The sequence below is a fragment of the Pholis gunnellus genome (assembly GCF_910591455.1).
Source record: "Pholis gunnellus genome assembly, chromosome: 3".
In the NCBI taxonomy this organism is placed as follows: Eukaryota; Metazoa; Chordata; class Actinopteri; order Perciformes; family Pholidae; genus Pholis; species Pholis gunnellus.
Window position 1 is genome coordinate 10,566,454 of NC_136529.1, and position 26,596 is coordinate 10,593,049.

At 42.9% G+C, this 26,596-nt stretch overlaps 1 protein-coding gene across 1 annotated transcript; it reads left to right on the top strand.

The window, feature by feature from the left end:
• LOC306716012 (zinc finger E-box-binding homeobox 2) lies at nt 1–26,023 on the top strand. Its single transcript, XM_079186534.1, has 8 exons — nt 1–132; nt 17,650–17,937; nt 19,994–20,203; nt 20,733–20,926; nt 21,109–21,220; nt 21,471–22,975; nt 23,175–23,358; nt 23,624–26,023. The coding sequence occupies exons 1-8, from the start codon at nt 72–74 to the stop codon at nt 24,280–24,282; spliced, it is 3,213 nt and encodes a 1,070-aa protein (XP_079042660.1). The 5' UTR covers nt 1–71; the 3' UTR covers nt 24,283–26,023.
• Nucleotides 26,024–26,596: the final 573 nt, after the last annotated feature.

Genomic DNA, 26,596 nt, shown 5'->3' on the forward strand with positions numbered 1-26,596 from the left:
CACACACACTCGCACCGCTCCCTGGACAACTTCTTTTTTTTAAAAAAACGACAACAACGAAATAAAGCGTTATGATGACAGAAGAAAGTAGGGGCAAGCGAAGGAAACAAGCCAACCCCAGGAGAAACCGAGGTAAGAACCGTGCAGCGCTGAAAAGGTTTGAAGAAGTTGGTAAATGATGCAGTGGACAAGAGACCGAGATGATTTATTCTGCAGTTTGTGGAAAGACTAGCTGTATGGTATAATCGCTGTGTAGCTTGCTGCACAGCAGGTCAGCAGGTTGACTATTCATGTTTCAGACTCTAATCTGTTTGCGTCCATGGCTTGTGATTGCCCTGCAGCGTAAATTGCAGGGTTGGTAATTCAGCTTTCGTCAGGTTCGGGCATTATTCACTGGGATCGTTCTACCTGTACACAAAACCCTGAAATACAAGCACACAACCTGTGGCTGCACGCGTTCTGTGAAATCTCATGACCCTTGTATATTTTACACACCTGGAAAAAAAGTAATTTTTTAAAGTACGTTGTAAATCATCAGTTATTTATAAGGACCCACACTGTTTAAAACCTTCCAGTGAATCAGTTTTGATTTTATTATTTGAACTAAAAACTTGTGTCAAGCCACTGTCACTGTACAGAGACTTTCTCTCTCAAGTAGACTTTAGTTTTTGTTGCTCTGAGACTGAAACCTTTACACGATCTTGTTCCCTTATTATCTATATGCGATGTCCTGCTATGCAACCAGATTTAACATCAAGTTTTCTTTACTTGTATACTGTTTCAAAAACGCTTTTAAACAGAAAGTAGGCTGCAGAAGTAATGAGATACAGTTTAGGATTATCAACTGATGTGAACCCAAGGCTTTTCTTGAACTTCATGAAATGTCAAACATCTCCTCACGTCTAAAAAATAAAAATCACTTGCATGATATTTAAATAGTAAAATAGAACGTATTTTCAATTATTTTGGCTATAGATTTGGTTAGTTTAATAATAGTTTTTCTGACATAAAGGTTTTAAAATATGATACATTTATTTAAATCAGCCCATCATGTGCATGTGGACTAATTTCTTTCTTTTTAGTCCATTTCTTTCTCTCTTTTTTTATTCTGACATGACTATCAATCACCTTATCAAGAATTAATGGAAGGCGTCAGACGAACATAAAGCTTTAGATGATGTCAGTTATCAGTTTCTGTGAATGCACTTCCTACAACAGTGCTGAGAGGAGCCTCTAGGCCGTATGCTGAATTAAGAGACATTGTTCATGCATCAGGTTGTGCCTGGTTTGTTTGTTTGTTTGTTTGTTTGTTTGTGTGTGTGTGGCTCTGAACTCACAAACAGAAGTTAGGATACACACATCTGTGCATGGATGCAAATGTACACATTAGTTTTTCTATCCTGCTGATGAAGACTGAACATTTATGTTAGAGTCAAATCCCCAAATAAACAGAAGGGATCCACATCACGCTTGTGTGAGCCTAAATTTAACTTGCGACCCCTTTCTAAATTACTTAAATGTAAACCTAAACTTGAATCCCTGTAATCAAATAAACCTTTTTCTAATGCTAGTGGGGTTTTTGGGTGATGTGTCTCGCTGCTGCAAGGTTGTTGTGATGCAGGGAAAGCCATGGGATATCCTAAACAAACTAACCATTACCCCCAATGCAAACATTGCCGTGAATCTACAAAAACACATAATCAACTTGGTCTCTAATGTGTTTTTTTTTGTCATTGCTATCAGTGAGAGGATATTTCGCCTTCAAAAAACATACAAAAGCACACACACACAAACATTACTGGCTTTATTCTGAACTCTTGCAAACCATGCAGAGAACAACCGCCTTAAACGTTCTCTGTAAGGAGTGTGTTTACTGTGTTTAGTTTATTAGTTTGCGTTTAAGTGTTTCCTCATTTTATTCAGAGAGGTGTGAAGCTCCCCGGGGTGAGAAACTTCACTGGCTGCCTGGCATAACGGGTAGTCGTGTGTGTCTGTGTGTGTATACACACACACAGACACACACTCTCACCTTTCACTGTCACGTAGCAGTTTGTCGACCGTCTTCACTCTTTCTCACAAATCAGCACCGTCACACTACCGTGAAAGCTATCAGCAAAAAGCCACACTTACTGACACGGACCTGTCGCTTATCAGAGCCCCGGCTAAAACAGTCCTGCTTCTTCAACTCCTGCAGTGACCTCAGAGGAGAGATAAGCGTCACCTGTGGTCACGTTCCAGCCACTTTTACCAATTAAAGATGTGTTTTAAAAGTGAACGTAAAGATAGTAGATCATAAATCAATATTTATCTAAGACTCTGAAAACGATAAATGTCATGTTAGACTGTTATCTTTAATATATTCTTCAATATATTATCAGTAAGTTCGTGCTGCTTTTTTCCCCCAATTGCACAACGACTGGTTAGTACATCTGCACGCATGTAGGCCTGCGCTGATGGAGTGCTTATACATAGCATACGTGTTTGTCACACATTCGTCAGTGCATGTTTAAAGTCTGTGTGAGTGAGACCTTGTTGCGTGTGCATCCTCGTGTCAGAGTAGAAAAGTGTGTCTGAAAGCTCTGTGTTGGATTTGGAATGTGCCGGGCTGGAGGCGGCTTAGCGAGCAGGGAGTTAAAGGTCCTTGATAAAACCAAATGAATTTGGCAGGCCCAACTCATAAGACAGCGATTTGGGGGTCTTTTCCAAACCAGAAGAAAGAGAAAAAAAAAACATAGGCTGGCTTTTCTTCTCTCTCCCAGGCGCCTATTGATTATGTCTCTGTCTCCCCTAATAAAACTGTCAATGTTCACCCATCTTAAAGCAACGTGAGGAAATTACTACCCTTCGTTCCCGGCAGATTGAAAACAGCCCCGAGACAAAGGGAGGAAACGTATCCATTTGAAACGATGACCCGTATTTACTGGCTGTGAGTGAGATATTTGAGTTTCAAAGAGTGTGAATTAATTAGCTGAGCAATGATAGCCAACGGTTCAACATCCCCCAACATCCCAATGCTGAACTGTACTTACACTTTTTAACAATCTCTAACATTTCTGGATGATTTATCTTTTTCCCTCAACAACAACTATGCTATCATTATTTTTGTTTACAGTGAAACACATTTATGAAGACACTAATTGAGAACAATTATTTAAGACTCATTTCCGTATCTGGAAGAAAACTTTCATGAAACAACCGTTCTTACTGAATTTCTCAAAAGCCATGTTGGTGCAGCACTATTAGCATCTTAGCAGACGCAACCATGAAGACTCCAGTTTTTATGTCATTTATTTGAAGTCTTCTGGCTGTGTTATGTGCAGGCTTTCCCCTCGCCTCAAACTCAGCAGATATCCTCTGACATGCGATGAGAGTCTTTCAAACCCTTGTTCTTGAATGTAGATTTGTGTTTTATGGACACCGTCACAAACATATTCAGTCCCGTTGCTTTGCGCTTTATGTTTTGTTAGTCCATGACAAAAACCTCACTCTGTTGTTGAGTTGATGTGTCTTTTTAAGAGAGAGCTTTCTCTCTCCCTGTTTCCCTCATTCCCTCTTTCTCGTTTTTCTTCTTTTTTCAAGTGCCAATTTATTTAAACTCCTTTCCCCTTTTTCTTCTTTCTCCTTCATTGATTTCCAAACCCCAGTCTTTGTATGCAGCTGGGGCCCAGCTGTATGTCTGTGACTGTGTATGTGTGTGCGTGTGTGTTTGTGTGGGTTTTTCTGGCACAGTGCTGCCACAGTGAGCATAGCACACTGTACACAAAGGACTCGAGCAGCACAAGAAAAGAGAGAGAGAGAGAGAGAGAATAGGGGGAAAGCATTTGAACGTGAACGACTGACGCGCCTGTACAGTACAGAGCGGAGGGGCCGGTCCGTTGGACTGGGCCTACTTTAATGGCCGATGTATCGGCGCTCTGGGATGAGGGGTGGGGAGGGCGAGACAGCAATGAAGAGCCCAGGCACCACAGTTTATTACCAGGACTCTTCAAGGGGCTCAACTCAGGCGTCAGAAGCAGCGGGTGGGAGGGACAGAGGAGGAAGAAAGTAGAGGAGGACGACCGAGGTGGGGAACTGATGGGGTTGACAGGGCTGGAGACAGGGCTGGAGACAGTTCCTCGGCGTCAGAAGACAAGAGATTGAGGGGTTGAGGGGGTAGAGACAGAAGAGACGGGCCGGGCGACAGAGTGTGGGATAATAAGTGCTTCCTCATTTGTTCCTCAATGATTCCCACAGTGCCAAATGTCACAGATTTCTCCCATCCCAGCTCTGTGTGTGTGATGCCAGATCTGCACAGCAGTAATGGGGAATCCCTTGATTGAGTCCCTCTGGTATTTTTCACATGTTTATTCGATTATTGCTCTTTGCGATGTTTCAGATGTAGCCACAGCAGTCCCATGTCTGACTGTGCATTCCTGCCGCGTGGCTGCCACACTGTTGATCCACTCTAGGAGGAATTATTTGGAAGGTTTTCAGTGCCATTGAAGGATTAATACAAGGGGGGGGGGGGGGGGGGGGGGGGGGGCTGTTTAGAGTTGGAGGGTTTCTTTTATCAAGATGTTACAGCTAACAAACAATCATGATCTGATCTCTTGGTAGATGAAGGTCAAATCCGGTGTATGGTCCTAATAGACTGAAATGGTTCGATGGTGAACACACATCTTCGTTATAAACTTGAGAGCGGAGTGCATGTCTAAGGATCACACTCCATCAAACTGTAAGATCACACGAATAGCCACAGAGCTCGTGAGGTGTGCATAGGTGCCTGCGTACATGCGCTTTTCACACTTTAACACCAACTGTATTTCCTGCGGCTTCTCACTCGCATACAGTCATTTCTATTTCAAAGGCGTTTTATCGGATAAGGTCCACATGCTGTGTATAGTTTGATGTTGCAAATTGATCCCTTTTAATTCTCCACATAAGCCATTTGCAGCGCTATTATTACATTCCTTTTCGTTGCTTTGGCAAGACTCGTCGTCATTAAGTCTATTTGTGGGTCTTCCTTTTGTGCAGATAGCATGTGTTTCACATGCCGCACATGAAAGAGGTTAAAACTATCCAGAAAGGCAGGCTCTCTGCACACAATTTATAGATATGTGCTGTTTTATCACACCTCAAATTAAATTTGGAAACCCTGCTTCAGCTGTCATGTAATACAAGTCCCAGATGGGTGGCAGAGAAAGAGAGAGAGAGAGGAGAGAAAGACAAAGAGACAGGGAGACAGAAAGAGGCAGACCCACTCAGCTGGCTGAGAGTGTGCTGCCAGCGAAGGGGTGAGACGAAGCAGAGCAGCTGGTTGGAAAAGGAACAGTTTGATATGTATCAGCAACAGAGCGTCATTTGTTTAGGATCTGCCTTTATCACCTAAGAGGCCAGAAAGGCCTCAGACCTGCTGGTGTTTGTGATGTTATCAGTTTAACACTCTTTATGTTTTTGACATGCTTCTCATCTCTTTTCTGTCTTTCATTCTTTTTTGTCTCTAGGTAGTCCAAGTCCAGTTTCTTATTGTTTTCGTGTTTAAATGCCGAAAGTTGGTCTGTTTCTCTTCATCTCGTGCATCTGTTTTCCCCACGTGCAACAAACCGCTGCAGCTCACTAAAAATACTGTTGGGCTCAATGGCTGTAGCGAAAGAAAAATAATCAATTAAAATGTTAAGCTGTGCACTAAATTCACTTTTGTGATGACTAACAAACAAAGGGATCTTGTTTCTGGAGACCAGAGCACAGCACTGGATGGATGAAACATGTGCTCTCTATGAACAGTGGTCCGGAGTCTGCGGAGGGGGTGAGATAGATAGATAGATATGTCTTTTTCTGTATATGTAGTAATATTAATATTGTGTTTAAACCGCCCATCTTTTGTTTAAATTATTAAACTCAATTCATTTTGTTATTCCAATCAGATGAGCCAAAAGAATGTCCTTCCTTTGTTTTGGTCACATTTGTTGTACTTAAGTCAATCCGTGTGCCATTGTTTTGTTATTGTTGTATGTGCCGTTTGTGCTCCACACCATGTGATCACGGTCATGAGCCATATATATAAATGAAAAAAAACGTTGTTATCGTACAAATCGTACAAGTTCTCAGAGCCGAGGGTAAATTAACAGTGATATCAAACAGATTAAAGCAGCAAATCTCCACATTAGCTGCATAAGCTGCAATCTCTAAACCAGATGAATACACATCAATACAAAATTCTGCAATATGTCTGTGTTAACCTGCTCTGTCCTCCATCACTTAAAACTTGGACAGACAAATAGAAAGGCAGGGGAGAGGTCAGCCAGCCAACTCCCCCTCTTTCCCTCTGTCTCCCTGTACCTGTGATCACCTGGCACCACATTCGTCTGCACATCCCACTCACAGAAATACTGCACACACCCACACACACACAGTTACATATGAGGGAGTAAACACATTCCATGCTTCACTGATCTTTAGGCCCACCTGTAACGGTCGAGGCTTTAGGTCTTATATTTTACACACATCTCTCTCTCTCTCTCTCTCTCTCTCTCTCTCTCTCTCTCTCTCTCTCTCTCCGTGTCTATTGATGGGAGCGTCTCATTTTTACACACTTCCACTTTATCTCCACCAGACACTTTTAGAGGCCGTGAAGGCATCGCCCAATGAAGTTTCACTTAGGTATTTAGGCAATAAATGTGTTCATTCGTTCAGTTGAGTTAGCCGTTCAGTTGCATTAAAACCAGATAGAAAAACATCTTAGGCACATTTTGCAAAGTAATCAGAATAACCATTTGTGTAATGATTGATGCCTTTTAAACACACTGGTCAAAATCCAACTCTTACCTCAGACAGAGCAAAGATGTTGATGTTTGCTGGCTGCGTGCAATATAAGATCTGCGAAATGTATCTTTGGTAGCTCAGGTATGATAAAGAACAGGATCCATAAACCGGAAGTGTTTTCTGCTAGAAAGGAAGCAATGCAAATAATATCAGTGTACGCTGGTCCACTTCGTCATTTATCACTCTGTAACGATCTGGTAAATAGTCTTATCTCATCTTTTTAAAATTATTTGTCATGGTACGTGACAGGTTATCATGTTTTTGTCAGTATTGCACAATTTCAAAACCTGGGACGTTTTTTAATTAACAAGGTCAGTCACTAATAAAACAAAATGAAAAGGCAAGGAGAACAAAAAAACATTCTGAACTTGTACGGATTTAATTTCTTTTTCCTCTTCGGCTGTGCGGTCGACTTCGGTACCTCAGGGAAACAGTGCAGTTATGATTATACGGTGCATGTGTCCAGCATGCAGGAGGGATGGGAGGGGAAGGGGAAAAGTAAAAGTCATAAGGCAGCCTGGCAGCATATCAGAGGGAGGTAACGTCATCTAAATGATACAAGTAATAGGTAGGTGTGAATATATCCAGGCCTGATATTGGGACGGGGCTCTGAATTTCAGACACAGATCTTGAAGGTTGACTTGAACTTTCCTTCTCAGATTTGCAGCTTTTTTTTCCGGCTCTCATCTGTTGCCTGTCTTTCCTCTAACCCTCTTTGTGTGACTGTTTCATTGTTCTGTCTGCTCCTCTTCCTCTATCATCGCTTTCATTCTTCTTTATCTCCTCTTCTGTGTATCTCAACTCCTCCACCTTCCAGCCCTTCCACTCTTTATTCTACATTTTATTTTCCCATTCTTTATACTTCTTTCTCCTCCTCTCCGTCCATCTATCCATCCTCCGCTCCACAAGTCCTGTACGGTCGCCATCATGCCCCCCCCCCCCCCCCTCCCTCTCTCTCTCCCTGAGCACCTCCCCTGTCCCACTGACACCACACGCTGCTCCCATCCCCCGAAAACCACTTCAAACAGCCAGCGCCATCAAAGCTCACAGTCAGTCAGCCAGGCAGCCAGCCTTCTGCTTCGACTTAAAATTACTGTCGTCCCAGTCGCAAGGCTGCTTTCCTCTTCTGATACACATCAAAGATCCTCTTAAACTCCCGAAGTTTGCTTTTTAAACCTTTCTTCTTGTTGAGTCTTTTTTTATATACATTATTTCGTTGGCTGAGGTTTCTCTCTCTCTCTCTCTCTCACTCTCTCTTTCTCTCTCTCTCTCTCTCCCTCTTCTTGCCATCATTTTTTTTTTCTCCAACTGGGCCAGGTCAGTAATGACATGCACACACTCTCTTGTGCGGTTCTGCTGTCTTTGCATTTTTCTCCATAACTTTAATTAGTTTCTTTTTTTCAAGGCGTTGGTTCAGGCGCCCCATTCACAGCACACACATTCTCTCCCGCGCGCACGCGCACCGAGCTGTATCTATAACGTACATACAGATGTGTGTAAATTAATATGCAATATGACTCATACGTCTTCCTAATCAGAACTGCAAACCCACACAAAGAACAGTTTAATAGCCGAGTGTATGTTCCTCTTTTTGCTGCCTGTATTTCTTCATGTGTGCGTGCTTAAGGCGCAGAGTGGATGGTGTGTGCAGACAAGGGAGGGACGATTCAGCAAGAGACAAAGAAAATAGAAGCAGAGTGACACATTAGAAAGGCATCTTCTCTATGTTTCAAAGCCTTGGAGGTCACATGCGGTCACTTGAAATGTTTCGGTGTCTCATCATCTCCCGGGTGGAGGATGTAATGTCGACTGACGCCAGAGGATGGCGCCCCGTCTGTAGGTTAACCAGGCAAGAACTGGCTGCCCGGTCTCATCTACAGGCTGGGTCTATTAAAACAGCATTTGTCATCATAAAACAACGTATATTTAGAGCCCGTTACATGCTACACTTTCTAATTTAACTGAATGAGCGGTCCAACAGCAGTGGATACAAGTCGGCTGATGTCTTTTCATGTTCTTTGCTGACTATCAGGGCCTCCCCTTGGTTTACATTTGACTTTTTTTTGTGGAATAACAGGGTGGATTATTATTATTGTCAGATTATTTGGCAGTAAGAGCTGTAATGGTAGTTGCATTGATGTTGCTGCGACTGCATATGTAGTGAATCCCTTCACATGGTCTGCTCTGATCTTTTTATAACTTAACTTTCTCAGAATACTTGTATCTTGTGTTGGAAATCAGCTGTAAGTGGTTAGATTCAGACATTTAGGGGTTTAATGCAGTAAATCGTCTTTTTCAAGAACACCACATCACGGTAAACACCTCGAACAGACCTTATACGCAGACGCTTGAAGTAGACAAAGTCAGTGGGATACCAGGCATATTTGTTTCACCCTCAAAACAAATCTCCCGTAGTGAGCAACTGAAAGTTACAGCTCGAGTTGAACTAACCAAATCCCACATTGTATAGCTGTTAAGCTCAAAGAGAAGTTTTATTTAGCGTGCACCCCTATTAAAAAACTTCAGAACCTTTGTGCTCCGTCAGAGAATGTTTTAATATTCGAAAAAGGAGCCACTATTGTGTGGTTTCTTGCGCCAACGTACAAAATAAAGAGCCACATCACAAGGCTGGAACAGTCCCTGAGCATTTTCATGTGTAAAGAAAAAAGAGGGAAAACAAATTTGGAGGGGGGAGACAGGGGTATTTATAGAGTGGTGTGAGAGTCTCTGCAATGACAGGAGCCTAATGAAGTGGAGTTTGGGTTTTGATTCACAGTGCGGTGAGCGCGTGGGTCCCTCTGTGACCGTTACTGCATTCCAGCACCGATCCCTCGCTACACGGAAACCAGTGCGGGCCACAGGAGGAGGCGGAGGGCCAACTCGAAATAACGTGTTCCCTCTAACCGAGCTAACCTTTCTCACCAGCATCGGTCCTGCTTCCAGCGCGGCAGATGCTCACAGGGCTCGATGGCACTGAGCTCAAACATGGCGACAAGAATGTACGAGCTGCACGAGCTCTCGCACTGTAGCGCAGTGTAGATGCAGTAGTTAAGTCAAGGTGTCACCGCTGGTGAGTCATCGACACATCAGCAAAATGAGTCAAACAACACACTTCAGCATGACAAGGGAGGGAAGTCCAGAATGATATCAACAGCGCTTCTTATTGTATATTTAATGGAACAGTGGAAATTGTATTGTGTGTGAGTTTACTACAGATGTGAAATGAGGAAGCGAGAGTAAGACAAAGAATGAGATCAGAGGCTGTGAATTGCTGATAGAACAACTCTAGAAAAATCATAAACAGTCGAAACTGTTTTTTTTTGATGGCTTAGATAATCCTACTGAAGATGTTGTTATTATGAACGTTAAACTATAAACTTTCTATATCCTTGCAAGTTCTAACAACAGACAAATAACAGGTCTTCTCCTTTGTGCGGTGTAACTGTAGAGAATACTTTGTAAGCTGCAAAAAAAAAAAAAGAGGCACTAAAGCAAAAAGCCACTCACATCTGCTTTGAAGGTAAAGGGCCAGTGTCAAATAAGGTGATACTTTGACAAATGTCACTGTGGTGGTCGACAGGACAGGTGAATACGGCGGCAAACATGTAGGCAGCAGCATACAGGAAACCTCCAGAGGAAGAAGACAAGCAACCACAAGGGCTCTTTGCACACCTCTTCTCTCACACCTTGCCTCATTTGTGCAAAGAGAAAAAAACTGATTGTTGCACCTTTTTGCATACAAATTGATTCTGTGAAAGATAAGATAATTATCTAGCGACGGCGTCGTTGCCTCCATAAGCTCTACCTGTGAGAAATGTAAAGCTGTTCATTTTGAAGTTCCTGTGGAGGCCGTTGTCAACCCTGTGAAAGTCGAAATCATTATAGGCCTCGAGACATTTATCGCTAGAGGCGACTCGCCACAATCTAAGAATATATAGCTTGGGTGGGAATCTACACGAGGGGATGAAAGTATGCCCTGTAAGTGTGTTTCTCCGTCTTCTTCACACCGCCATGTGTGTGTGTGTGTGTGTGTGTGTGTGTCTGTAGCTGCAGTTCAGCATACTGTACCTCTTATTTAGTCTCAGTTGTCTCACCGTTTCACCAGCACGTACATGCACCTTCTTGGTGTGATTACTGGTTTAGGCCACACGTTATTTGGGACTCCTTTCCTGTCCATGTTCACTCTAACTGCTCCTATTTCTTTCTTTCGGTTTCTGTCTGAATTGCAAAAACACACACGGTCCGACATCGCTCTTTGAGTTGTGTTTTTATTCTCAAAACAAATACACAAGGTAAAAAAGAATGCCATGTGTTTGGCAAATTTAAAAGGATTAAAATGATTGTTCTGCAGTCTTCATTCAGTGAATTCACACTAGCAAAGATGACACAGTGTGCATGGTTCAAGTGCTAATATGAGTGGGAGGAGATTCAACCTATCAGATGTAAAAACAAATAAACTTTGTCTCTGACTGACTGACTGTCAAAGATAAAAACCTGGCAGAGAAGTCGACATCCTCACGGTTTCATCGCGAGGTAGATTAGCTTGCCCTGCAGTAAGTTACAGCTTTGTTATCTACGTGTTTTATCGGTGGTTTTGCTGAACATTATTTCTGCTTATTTGCTATTGGTTTAATCTTTTGAAATCACACAAGCGTCTGCTTCCACTTAGCAGATGTGGTTCACTGTTTGGTTGCAGTGATGAGACATGTAGATAGAGAATAACAGATCAGTGATTCTGATCTCGTTCAATTTTCAGATGCCTGTGCCCTTTTCAGAGCGGCCATGGCCGCTGTACACAGCACCACAGTACGTTACAGCCGCTGTCTCTGGGGCTGTGCTTTGAGTCGCAGAGGCTCCCTCTGAAATCGTATTCGCGCATGTGAATAATGAAACTGACGCCAGCGCCCAGTCACACTAAAAGCGCAACTCGATGACAAATCAACTTTGTGAGTGTGGTATCAGTGAATAGCTTGGTGGCTTTGAAGCTAATAAAATGCCGAAAGGGATTCTGTTTCTGTGTCACAAGGGCCCTAATTGAACAGAATCATTAAAAGCCACAGTGAACAAAGGCAAACATAGTCCGTTTTAAAGATCAGGGCTTAGTGTGCAGAGTTGCGCTGCAGTTGTGCACGCTCTTGTCTTTGCAGAGCCTTTATCAATGTGAGGAAATTGGCTTGGTGTTTATTTCTTGAGCTGATTGTTCTGTGGGCCTCTTGAGTGTTTCAAAGTGCAGATGTTGCCACTGGGCTGCACATTCTGTGGTGGTGGTTTAAATGCTCTGACAGGGTGGTGTCTCCTAATGAGCGGGACATCTAAAAAGGCACAGAGCCGTGACTTTGCTACTATTGCACCGCATGGGCTTTAAGTTTTCCATCTCTGACTGCTTTTCAGATATTCATGGGGTATCGCGCACACACACGCACACACACACACACACACACACACACACACACACACACACACACACACACACACGCATTTCTTTGCTGTGTTTGATCATTCTGTAGCCCTCTGCAGCAGCAGCCTGGTCTTGCTCCCCATTTGTGCCCGCAATACAAGTCGTGTTTGTTTGTTTTTCTGTATTTCTCTGTACCCTAGTTTGTGTGAGTGTGTGTGTGTTGAGGGAATTTCCCTCTGTAGCATGTTTTTCACAGTTCGACATCAGTGGAGGATTTGTGTTAGGGACAGTTTGACACTGTTGCTTTCTGTCTCTTTCTCTTCTCTAATTCCTCACTCCTCTGTCTTTCTTTTTATCTCTCTCTCTCTTTCTCCCTTCACTTTTCTTTTTTTTACTTTCCGTGCAGTTTATGCACCGTTTCAGCGTTCCTCGTGCGCTGGTGTCTCTGCACCTCGGTCTCACTCTTGTCGTCCCCTTTTCTCCAACAAACACACCGCAGCGCTGTGTACTAAACACACTGCAAGAATGCAAAATCATATACTGCAGCATACATCACAGTCAAGCATCTCCTCCTCCACACCAATATGACCTTTTACGATCCCCATCACAGTGTCACAGTTTCAGTACCATTTTTTTTTTCGCCAGCAGCTATTTGCAAAAGTGCTTGTTTTGTGGCTCGCTGCCAACCAGCTAAAGAAATGACTGTAATCAATTGAACTAGAACTTGACTGTGCGACTTTCATATCAATGTGTTTGTGGTTATTTTGTCCATCATTAGACAAGAATGTTTGCACTTCCTCTTCTCTGGCAACAGAAATGCAATAACAGTGCAGCAAAACATCCCATTACCACCATTCCTATTGGTTAACATGTAATTTAGAGCATTTAATCCTCAATTTGCTATCAGCATTCATGATATAGGCTAACCTGTAAAACATTTGGATGAATAGAAATTAAGACTTAACCGCGAAAAGCAAAATGTAACACTGAGTTTTCTATAAAGTCAATTAAACTCACTTTGGAATATTGTTGGTATCATACACTCTCTAACAACATTTTGAAATGAAATCCTCTAATTCTGCTTTTGTTGCAGAACGTGTCCAGGGAAAGACGGTGTGTTCATTATGTATTTGGTGCATGTGCAATAACACAGTTAGATCAAAAATAAAGAATTGGCACATCAGTGTCCTTTTTCACTTTCTCAGTGTTGTTAGGGCAGGTCAAAGCAAACCAAACCAGAGCAGGGCCAAGGTGCCAATGTCGGAAGGAACCACCACCTTAGAGAGTGTGAGTTGCTGCCACGAGTGAGGAGATCAGGTGGGCGGTGTTTGTTCTTGGTTGCGGTCCTCCCGTGACTCATTGTACAAATGTCAGACGGCAGGTATGAATAGGAGAGCTGTCACAGAGAGAGTTTTTTTAAATGTTTGATTTTCTGCGATATTTTTAAAGATGGGTCATCGTTGTCAACATGAGCACGTTCTGCAGATGAATGTGGATTTACCTCGTCTCTGAACTGCTCTCACAGGTAAAATGACATTACGCACAGCTTCCTGCTCTTGCTTTTTGTTTAGTGTGGCCGTCCACGACCCTCGTGGTAATTTATTGAGTTCAAAATAGCAAGTGTTGGGTTTCTTCTGACACCTGTGAAACCAGGATATTTTTAACAGAATGAAATACGTATTATATCATGCATTAACTAAAATAAATATAATACGTTTTTTTTAAACTAGCTATGCCTCAGTGTATTCAGTGGACTGTGTCCCTTTTGCTTCTGAGTTTTACCACCTACATTTTGTACTGTGTGAAATGTATCAGACATTGGTGCAATGTGACATTATATCATATGAAGAGCTACATGGATTTTAATAACTCCTGATTGATGAATCAGTTTACAACGTGATTTTATGTAATACTTTAAAATGCATAATCCTAGAAAATGACAAGTTACAACCTTAAAAAAATATCTTTAAATTCCCCACTTGATTTTATTTTATATGTTTATTTAAAGGTAGTTTTAATGCACATGGTGTGCGGTTCTAATTTGTGTATATAACAAAATCTGACACAGTGAACAAGTGTATCAAAAAAACTATTATTTATTGGGTTGTTTTTATCACTTGCGAGAAATGAAAATCTATTAAAAAGCACCGATAACATTACATTACCGTTATTGTTTTATGTAGCGATCTAAGAATCACCCGAGCGGTAATGATTACGTTGTGCGGTAAATTGGGCCTGGCCTTGTTAGTTGCCTTTAAAACCAAAAGAAACAAATACGGTAATTTCTAGGTAAGTAATCTGTGTTTACCATTTAGCCACATAATTACTAAGTCAATACCAGATCACATGTGTGCGTCGTAAAATAAACTGCAGCTTAGCGTTTCGCTGTACAGTAGATGCCCTCTGGGATACAAACTGTGAAACTGTCTGTGCTGTTGTGAGCCAGTGCAAAATAGTTTCTTTCTTATAGGAGTCTTTTTCTGTTGTTGCGGTTTGTATTTTAGTGTGGTTGTGTAAAGATTCCCTCTGTCGGTGTATGTGCTTACAAACATATTCAGTTATCCGTCTCCGTCTGGCTTTGGAAAACTTTCAAAAACACAAAGAACCACTGTAGATGATCATTTTTTTTTTACGCTTCAGATCAGATTCAAGATGGATCACAAGCGCGCAGATAACGAGAACGGGGATTCATTTCTCAGGATAAAACTCCCGAGTCGTCCCAGGCTGAAAACAGAAGACTTCTTTCTGGCAAACAGACCATCAATCTTTCAGATTATCAGTCACTGTCAGGCAGAGAAAGCGACAGGCAGATTAAAATAGTGCTGCAGTGTTTGATCTGAACACGGTCCCCCAGAGGACCGAGTGATCCACATCGTCAGGCATGATGCAGCACAGTTCGCTTACCACTCTCTGGATATGAGTCACGTTCTTCCCACGCACACTACAGTGCATGCACACAATAGCGGTGTACTGTGTTCTACTGTGCTCTGCTCTGTGTTTTTGGTGTTCGGCATCTTCCAACAAATTATACACATTTGGAAAACTCTTGCACATTGCATGAATTCATGAACTCCTTTGTACCTTGACATACAATCTCTAGTTGCAGGCAATCCCAAACCTCCTGCGCTGTTCAAAGATTTAGCTGTCCTGCTCCAACACAATTTTAAAAAAGAGCAATTTGAAGGATGCAGTCACTATCCAAATAAATAAATCAACTGGTCCGATAATGAAAGCCATCCCAGCGCGGTGCCGCTTTAATGACAGCAGATATAGGCTCAGTGTCACTCACTGTCATGGGAGAGAGAATTAAGGCCAATTTGATGCTAATCCGGACCAGATTTTTCTCTTTCTGGGCCCAGCGGTATTTCCTATCAACCCAGGAAACTCCTTCAGGGCTGATAGGTCGACCTCAACTACATCATAAAACTTCATAGCTGTCTGTTGTAGGGAAGCACATTTGATGACCAATTTCACCCCCCATAAGAGCAAGTCATTCCTCCCCATGTTAATAGAGCAGCGAGGAGCAGCAGCTCGGATGAATCAGAGTGTTTTGCATGAGCTAACTTTTTACAGAGGAGTGATGAAGCTGGGGAAGGACATGCGACGTGATGATACAAACAGATAGGTGTTGCACTTTTGAGATTAGCTACTCATCAGGAGAGTGTGTGTCAAGTGTCAAGTGTTTTAGGTGTGTGTTTGCGGGCCGTCCCATCGGCAGCGCTGGGCCCCCTTTTGCTCTTTCAGCCACAGAGTGAGTGTGTGTGTGTGTGTGTGTGTGTCTTCTAGATGTAAAAGTAGACGACATAGATTTGCGTCTCTGGAATTTGTCGCTGTGAGCTGTGGGCCGTGTCTGAAAGCAACATACTCCAGTACGAGTGTATTTGGAACGGTTCACACACAAATGAAAATCTCTCCAGAGTGACTGAGTGTTGTTTTGACAGTTCAATGAATACACTTTGTGTTTTGTGAAATTAAATGAGCCATGAAACCTTATTTTCACTCTGATCTGATGAAAAGAGAACAAAGAGGGAAATGTATTTTTAAACTAATAAGAAGCATAAGTTGTGTTGTGATCTTCACCGGAGGCTCATCAGAAACCTTATTTTCAAAACAACACAAAAAGAAGAATTGGCCCTCTGTGTGTTGGCACAGTGCAATTGGTTGGCTTCCTCCAATGACATATTCTTAAATGGCCATTACTTAAGTGGTGATTAGATATTGCCAATCAGTGAGAGGAAAACAGCGAGTCTTCAAAAAAAGCCTTGGAAATAAGAGCCTACAGCTGAAATCCCAGGCATGTGTTTGTGATTGTCATTTATTGTCTTTGCCATGGGAAAAAGTCATGCGCCTTTCTAGCTGTGCTGCAGTCTGAGCACCGGGGGTACACTTTTATATTACAATATGTTATTTATCTTTTATTCATACTGCTTGACTACGTCCCTGCCCGTCGCACACGTGTGACACTTTTAGACGGACGTTTCTCTGCTGTCGCACTGATTGTGTTCTTTAAGAGCAATTACACGTACAAACTGTTTCATTTTAAAATAACATTTTACCTTTTGATGCAGAGAAAACTGAACGGTAAATGTTGTAATTACAATGATTAATACTAACAATAAAATAAACTGTATTTTACCGGATTGGAGTTTGATCAGAACAATTACAACCTTTTTTTTAATCATGAAATCAATCAAAACATTAATTGATAAAATTGCATCTATTTCAATTTATTTTCAGTTTAAATGAAAGCCAGAGTAAAACCATCCATTTGTAAATCACGCTGAAATTGATCAGACATGACTATTAACACTTTCTGTCTCTTTGTCTGAAGTTTTATCTTGTGGTCATAGCTCAGTGAAATATTTGAAATAGCATAACTTGGGTTGGGAAATGAATTGGGACCCTCCATTCACAGTTCTTGATCTCCTTTGCACAAACATGTATGTTGCATGCTGAGCCTGTCTGCTTGTATTGATCCTAATCCGCACATCAAACCACACAAAGGCATAAAAAATATCTCATGATAAGAAACACATTGAACAACTTCACATGAGGACTATTTCATTCCTCCTGCTGACACTGAAAAAACAAGTACGCTGTTGGCCATCTTTGACCTCAAACAACCTTTTGGAATTTACAAACCATTTGTGTCTTTTTCCCCGGTTTGGTTTCAGTTACTGACATCATTTATTAATTATGTGGCATTGTCTCTGGTTTGTTTTGGTCATAATCTACAGCTAGAAGAATAGGAAACTCAGATATGTTGCATTTAGAATCATGTTTGAAAATAATGAATATATATCTGGACACCACAAAATAATAATTGGCTTTTCATTCGATGTAGATTAAAGATACACATTCATGATCAGCGATTTTCACTTGTCATTATGAGTGTCTTTCGTCTCCCCTAAATTTATTTTTGTCTTTGTCTGTGTCTGTCCTTCTCACAGTGGATGCTGAGCAAGTGAGTTCACTGGGATCTGAGGGGGAGGATGAGGTGGGCCTGTGGAGCCTGGAGCCCCAGGACTGCCAGGAGAGCCTGGACAAGACAAGCTTGACACCCAGCGAGGGGACGGAGGAGCCTGTCAGCCCCGCTCGCTCCACGCGGCCGCACAGCCTCAGCCCCGGCAGCAGGAGCTACTGGCCGCAAGTGGAGCAGGAGGCCGAGGCCGCAGAAGACGCCACCACCGCATCTACCACCGACAGGGAGGGAGACCAGGAACCACTGAGGATGTACTGTAAGTTCTAAGCAAATGTCTACAAAAACTTTAAAACTTTAGCTTTCCAGTTGAGCCTTTGTTTTCCAAACGGTTTCTGAAGAATGAAGGCCGAGCCAAGAAAGTGTGTAAAGTGTAAAATATGATACCCAGAGGTGGAAAGAGGAGCCTACTAGAATACTGTAGTATCCTCGTAGCGTGCACATAATTGGTTGTGGACGTTCTCACCTGTCTGGACAGCATCGCAGAGTCCTCCACAATCTCGTTCACAAAGTCCTCACACACCTCACTGAAGGTAAGAGGTCCTCAGAAAACGCATCCACCGTGAGCATGCTAGCACTTAGCATGTTAGCCAGCCGAGGGTAACTTCCATTGGCCAGACCCAGCGTGCCCCAACTGTACAGGTCACGGACGCCGTGGCTGTGTCACTCAGTGTGCTCCCCGAGTGCTGCATTAAAATCAGCCGTTAAGTAGGATGAATGCAACACTTTTTTTTTAACTATGCGGTGGTACAGTAATGCTAATTATAACCACACATTATATGTGATCCTTAATTTGATTGTGCTTGGAGTGCTGAACTCGGCACGTGAACGCAAACATTTCCAACGTTTTATTTCCGGAGTGTCTCCACTCTGGACCATGGAGCTCTGCCCTCCTCCAGGCCGCAGACACACCTGCAGCGTCTTCACTGCTGCAGCTGCTGATTCATCTCCTTTCTTCTGTTCCATTCTCTGACAGTTTATCAGGACATTGTTTAATGTGACTTTTGTTGTGAATGTGTAACAGATGTAGCTTTAAATGAAGCGAAGTACAATACTTGTGATAAAAAAAAAACTAGGCTACTTAAGTCAAAGTAAAATTCCAGATTTTTTGGAAAATACCCCAAAAAGTTCTGTATGAGGCTGCTGTGTAGGACACCACTGTATGTGTAGGCTAAACACATTTACAGTGTTTTTCTGATGCAAGACGCCGGCAGTCTCATGATGCCTCTCACAGCCCTCTAGATACACCTTTATATCAGCTCCTTGTGAAACCATGCCTTCCCTACAAGCTTTTCCTTTTTTTTGTCTCACTCTTCTCTTTGAAAAAGGCAGCCTTCTGAAAGCATGACAAAAGAACTCATCCCACACAATGTCACAATATTTCCATGCATCAAAGAGGTGACGTTACGGTACTGAAATCAGCACTGCGCGACGCGAGGCTTTCCCTTTTATTTAGGAGAGATCAAAGGCTCACGCGGCTTGCCTACTAACAATCACTTAGCTCCTTCGCCTCGTGTGATTTGGCCTTGCCTGATGAAGGCAAAGCTGAGTTTTTACAACACTCAACCACACAGGCTCTTCCCTTCACCACATAAAAAAACAGCTCAAAATATGCCAACATCTGCAAACATTTGAAAAATCTTCCTCAAAGTCCCTGTAAGCTGGCTTGATTCATGATAGGAGGCGCCCTCTCTTCACGTGGCTTTCTCTCTCTGCCCGCCCTCCTGTCACTGCACTCAAGGACACAAGAAAGAATTCTTTGAATCTGATGTCTGGCCAACTAGTTCCCCAAATACATTGTTTTATCAGTCAGTCTTCAAGTAAACAATTTACATCCATTAGATTCAGTTGCACAGTGTCACTCTACGATTCATCCCCACTTGCGCTGCACACATGAATATTTGAGCAAGACATGTACATTCACACAGAGTTTTTTATTCAACACATAGTTCATGAAAGCAGCAAACGTTCAACCTCACTGACAAGAGTGCCGACCAAATGAAACGATGAAACGTCATATAACAATGCTTTATATTAAATTGCATTTTATAACGGGATATTGTTTATTGTCTTTTGTGCAGCGTGTGATGCTTTTCTTAGTCTGTTTTTGTTGCCTGCATTGTATTTATTCTCTGCTTTTATGCCCCCCTGGCTGCCAAGATTTTCAAACAAATAATCTAATAATAATATGTTCCTGCAAATGTAATAAAACAGAATGTATCAGAATTATGTTTTTTTTTAATCTCCAGTTAGAAATAAACATGTTTCCTATTATGGATATTACAGTTCCTCCGCATCTTTTTCTCTGTTCACAGGTAAGAACTCAGACTCCCCAAATGCTTTGGAGGACCTGGCCCACTATGAATTTCTGGCCCAGCTGAGGAAGGCCTCTACCTCAGCCAGTCTCTTGGACCACCTGAACCACAATGGCACGGCAGCGGTGTACCACCCGGAAGGCAGGCACGAGGAGCTGCCACCTGCCATCTGGTCACCGGGCGCTCAGCACCGCTCACCCGAGGGAGCAGGTAGGCTGATAAGGGAACAGCTGCAATGATGCTAAATAGAAAATCAACACATCTGAAGTTACTGCTTTTGAGCCAGGCAGAATGTTGTTAGAGTGACGAGCCGCTCAGTGGAAATGGCAGTGATGTGCTACATATCGGATTGTACATGCTAATGGCTAATGTTATTCAGAGAAAATGGAAAGTAACGCACTTTTAACACATCAGCTCATCAGCCGCTCGTGGTTCAACCAAGAGCCTTTGACGCATTTTACACATCCATGTTCAAGCAATTCATGCATGTAACAGCGTGTGTTGTCCCACAATGTATATATTTTGCTTGTGGTTCAACATTTTATATCACATATACCAAGTAAATATAAAAGGTTATGACATCATTTAAAGTAAAATATCATATTAAAAGCATATTAAACAAGGATAATTTAATATCTTGCTCAACACGCGGTTTACAAAATACATGAATGAACTACGTAATACATAACATTTTCTGTGGTCTTTTAAAAAAAATGTCACATCTCTCACTGGACTCTAGATGCAGGGAGGAGCCAGCAGGCCTGTCCATTCTGCCACAGGATGTATCAGCGAGGAGCCTCCTTGAGGGACCACATCAAGTACTGTCAGGAGAGGGAGGGGGGCCACATGGTGTGCCCGCTCTGTGGATACACTGCCACCGTTAGGGCACAGATGGAGCGGCACCTGGCTTTTCATAACCAAGTGCAGGACAAGGTGAGACACAAACAGACAGCAGGAGAAACGTCACTGACATGAGCCAAATCGTCATTCTATGACGTTTAGTGTTACATAGTTATTTATTTGGAACTGTGTTGATACAAGTGACAATCAGACACAGACATTCATCCTTAAATGTGTTGTGTTATACAACTAATACCATTGTCTTATCATCGTAGGGTGTCCTCACTTTGGATCAAGGCATTGAGACCAGGAAGTTCAAATGTCTGCAGTGTGGGAAAGCATTCAAGTACAAACACCACCTCAAAGAGCATCTCCGCATCCACAGCGGTGAGACAAAATAACATCAAAACAGATGTACTCACCCATCAATTTGCTATTGTTTCCACGGTATCACTAACCCTTACTTATCGTGCTAGTTATATGGTATGAAATTATACTTAATTTGATGTGTTGACAAGAAACAAGTTAAAATAATTACGACAAGACAAGATAATTATGTAAAATGTTGAAGGTATTTTCGACACACTTTTCGGCATCTTTTGTCTAATATATCCCGCCTGCGTGTGTCATCCTTTAGGTGAGAAACCTTACGAGTGCTCCAACTGCAAGAAACGTTTCTCTCACTCTGGCTCCTACAGCTCCCACTTGAGCAGCAAAAAGTGCCTGAGTGGTGGAGGAAATGGAGGGGAGAGCGCAGGAGGAGCCAGCGGTGCTTTTAACGGGCATAGCCAAAGCTCCTACCACCACTCATTTCCAACATCTCCCTCTGCAGGTGTGGGGAGAAACAGTACTGACAAGGGCTCCCCGTTGGCTTCACAGACCCAAGATCAAACCGGGCTTCTATGTCGAGTCCCAGAGGATCCTCACCAGCTTTCCCTGCAGGACCACAACAGCGCCAGAGCATCAGACCTGGCTCGGCTTTGGGACCCCTCAGCAGAGCTCTCACTGAGGGCCAGTATACTAAAAGGGACCACCCTGCTGCCTTATCTGCACTCTGGGACCAAGTTTGAACAGATGCTGCAGGAGATGCTTCACAGGGAGGTGAGGAAAGAGGAGGAAACGGTCAGAGGAGAAGGGGGAGCTGCGACGCAGGAAAGGAAGGGGATTTACAACGGAGGAGGGCCTGACAGGAAGGTGTCACCTGTCAGGAGAAGAGAACGAGTGAGGTCAGGTGAAGGGGAGAGAGGTGTGCTTGGGATGACGTGTCGTTGGTGCTCCCAGATTTTCCCCAGTGTGCCGGTGCTCCTGCAGCACGAGCGCTACCTCTGCAAGATGAACCGAGAGGCAGTGGAGGTGCTCGAGGGTCTCCGCAGCAAAGACCACCCCTCGCCACCTTTATTCTTCCCCAGATCTGCTCTCCAACCGGAGAACGGCAAACCGAGTGAAGTATCCAACGGCCTGTCTGGAAACAAATCGCCATTGCAGAAGCCCAGCTGGCACTCTTTACCGCAGCAGCTTTTGGTGGCAATGTACTCTCCCCCACAGCCCCACCATGACGCCCCCTCCTCTCGAGCGTACTGCTCCAGCCAGGAAAAGGGAAGCCCAATCAACCACTCCCCAGAGCTGTCATCGCCTCGGGTCAGAAGGAGGTTTCCCTCTTCGGGTTTCGGTTCTCCAGTCTGCCTGGACCTCACCAGCTGTCCTCCCGAACTGACCTCCCCTCAGAACCAGACCAGCAGCCCCTGGTCTGCACAGAACGAGCCTCTGGACCTCTCCCTGCCCAAGCAGCTCTCAGACCAGGAGGGGAGATACAAAACTGTAAACGGCAACTCAGGCAGACGAGAGAGGAGGGAGCACGGGACCCAGCAACTCAGGAGACCAAGTCCGACGTCACACCTCCCCCTTCACCACCATCCAGTCTACAGCGGGGCCGGAGCTCATATGTTTCCAGGTTCCTTGTATAATGGATTTCCTATCTTCAACCAGTCTGGTTTAGGGCTTTCAGGACGTGATGGCATCACAGCGATTCCTTTCAGCCAGCAAGCGAATAGCCCAGGGTTTCTCTCTCCTATGGCTTACATGATGGATGCAGACGCAGAGGCGACCCTGAAAAAGATCCACCAGGAGAGACAAGCTCTCATGGTGAGTAAGGTATCTCTTTTCGGTTTGTTTAAAATAATGATGTGTATTTGCAGAAGAACAACCGTAAAATGAATGCAGAAGCAGCAACAATAAATACATCAAAAATATCGGATCATATTGTAAAGCGTTGCTGTAAGAATTTGTAGAATTAGATTAATATGAATCTAAATATATCATGATTTTCATGTTTTCTCTGCAGGGTGAAGTGTTAAGCCATGGAGCTCTCGACTACCTCTCCCTCATGGAAGAAGGACTGGAGGGAGAAGGGGGACCCGGGAGGAAAAGACTGAAGAAGACAGACGAGGGGCTTTACGCTTGTGACATTTGTGACAAAACGTTTCAGAAGAGCAGCTCTCTGCTCCGACACAAATACGAGCACACAGGTCTGCAAGATTTGTACAAACACACAGAAGTTATATGCCATTTCCTGTAATTTATAGATAACTACAATATTTGTTAAAAATGTTTAACGGAATAATTTTGGAAACATTCTTATTGAGAGAAGCTGGTAGACAGATGTTCTTTGAATAAAGCCAGGCTGGCTGTTTCCCCGTGTTTCCATTATTTTTGCTCAGCTAACCGGCTGCCAAATGGTTATGATAATGTTTTTATAGAATATTATACTTTATTTCTCTGTATTTATTACAGGTAAGCGTCCTCACGAGTGCAAGATCTGCAACAAGGCCTTCAAGCATAAGCACCATCTGATTGAGCACAGCCGGCTGCACTCTGGAGAGAAACCCTACCAATGTGACAAGTGTGGCAAGCGCTTCTCTCACTCCGGCTCATACTCACAGCACATGAACCACCGCTATGCCTACTGCAGCAAAGACCAGGATCCAGACCAAGATCATGAGGAAATGCCTTTCACCCCAGGGGCAGGCAGAAATATCGGGGGCCGCCTCGCCGACGAGACCCCTCTGTCCATGGAGGACACTCAGACGGCGCACTCCTTCCTCAGCGATTCCAGTCTAGACGGAGCTGCAGAGGCCCTCAAGGAGGAGGAAGAAGAGGAGGAGGAGGAGGAGGAGGAGGAGGATAAAGACGCAGGTGTTAGTGATGGTCTTGTGGAAAAGGCACTAGTGGGTTTGTCAGGGGCAGCAGAGGAGCTGGGAGGTAGCCCCAGCCTTGGATCACCTACAGCGGAGAAGGGAGTGCAAAACGAGAGAAATGGCTACAATGTGGGAAACCACATTGTCAAAGCAGAGAGAGAATTCTGGGACAGAGACACCGAGGGCCAGAATGGAGACTTGGACAAATGTGAACTTAGCCTGGATTTAACAGATTTACCCAGAATAAAAACTTAAGGTGACTACAACAAGCCAATACAATGCATATACCCTATATATATATATTATATTAAGAATTTTGATACACTTTTTATTTCATGTATATATATATATAAAACTGATTTTTCTACATGAGAAAATGCACAGAACTTCCAAAGCATAGATGGCCTTAAATTGGATGAAGCCATACAAACAAAATATATGTGGCAATACGGATTATAGTATTTTATCATGCATAATAGACTTAATGTACCTACAGCGCCTTTTGTTTGTCTTTGTTTCGTTGGAATTGTTTGTGTTTGCCGGGACAGCTAAAACACATTTGGGTTGACTCATCTGAGGTCATGTATCTAGATGTAACACTGCATAAATCTCACTTTTAATTCGCTTGCTGCTGCTTACTGTTGCACAACCCATAAAGAAGAGGCCTTTGTATTTGTATGGCCAGGATCCAGTTTGCTTTGTTTAAAACATTTTGACCGTTCACATGTAGATGCACACCAGTGTGCGAGCTAAGAAACCAGACGGCGCAGGAAAGGATCGATTGCAGTAGTGGAAAGACATCTACTGTTACTTTAGCATGCTATTAAAGTTAGAGCTTAGATGTCACAGATACAGTCATATCAATCAGATGCGCTTGATGCTCAGTTAGTATATTTATTCTGGCAAGTAACATTCAATATCCTGTGGTATTATTTCATACAAACCCAGACCTCTATTTTAAGAAATGAGCAAAAACTTGTCACATGTTTTACACGAAAATACACACATGCAGCTATTACTTTGTCCCAAAGCTATTGATGGCTTGAGATTATATGGAAGTACTCCTTTTTATCATTCATGCTGTGAAATAACAAGGTACAACCACCTCATCTCTGCAGGTTAACGATGGTGCTCAGTGGCTTTGACTAATCAGCAGTCTATCTTAGTGGTTTAGAGCAAGCAGTAAAAAGAGGAAGAACTGGAAGGTGGTTGTTTATTTATTTTTTAAACAAAAAGCAGTGGACTGCACCTTTTTAAATGGTATGCTTTGCTCAGGGACAGTCATTCCTGCATGTTAAAGGGGGTAAAAAAAAAAATGAAGTCATTTTTGGGGGTTTTTCCTTCGAGGGGAGCAATCAAAACGTGCACTGTCTCACTGTTTGTGTAATAATCACCCAGAGCTGCTTCATTTAATCGTATGCGGAAATATCTACCATTTCTCGTAAAACAATTTACATGAGCCATTTTCTCACCCCCGGAAACAGAAATGGGCCACACATTTGGGCTGTCTGTTAAGGTGTGGCGAGAAGGTCAAGACTCAGGACACATACATCAGCTTTTAACTTCCTCTTTCTGGCTGCAGTGTAGTCAACGTGAGAAGTGCCTGAGATGTACTCAAGACACTGTGAGTAATCCGACAAAGCCTTGGTACGACGAGATAAGACGGTGGTGCATGAGGTGTGACTAAGCTTCTAGCATTCATGCATACCGTGACAATTTTTGGTCATAATGTGTGTGTGTGTGTGTGTGTGTATGTGTATTTATCACCAAAGTTATGCAAATGTGACATGCCAACTGCCACCTTTCTCGTGCATAGTTCCTTACCTGTTATTTCTGGGTCAAACAAATGGTTTACTTTCCCTCTGCGTCTGCACACTTTTTTTTTTTATAATGTTACAAGCAGTGTTTTATATATCTTTTACTGGCACCCATGCAACTTTTGTATTCACTTTTTATATATGTTTTATAATGAATCTAATAAAATTGTACATACTTTGTCACAAGAATGTTGTACGTCATCAATTTTTTCTTTTTTAAATATTATCCTCAATCAGTATTTTCTTGTGTTTTGATTAAAAACCTCTTGCTGTAGCTTTATGAGGCTGAAGATTTAAGTGTAATCATTTCAAGACAATTTTCATTCAGTGGCTAAATAGGTTAAAGTAATAAGTTATTTAAGAAGAGGGCAATGAAATTATCTTTCTTAAACTTCCAAAAGCTATGGCTTTTTTATTTTATTTCAGTGTAAACACAAAAACATCTTTAAGCACAAGACAGTTCTGAAGCTCGGCGGAGGCCTGGCGACTCAGTTTCCCATCACAGTAAAACGTTTCCATCACCACTCATGAGCTGCAGACTGCTTTGTTTCACAAACCTTTTTTTTTTTGTGGCTTTTTGTGTCTGTTTGCATGATGATTCATCAGATGTGCTGCTTGGTGCCTGTCAACCTGTGGATGTGGCGGAGGCACACAGGGGCTGAGCAGCTCTGCTGGTATTTGATACACTAAGTTTTAGGGTAATGGTTGGTTGAGTAAACAATCGGCTAACTGTAACGTTAACAAATCATAAC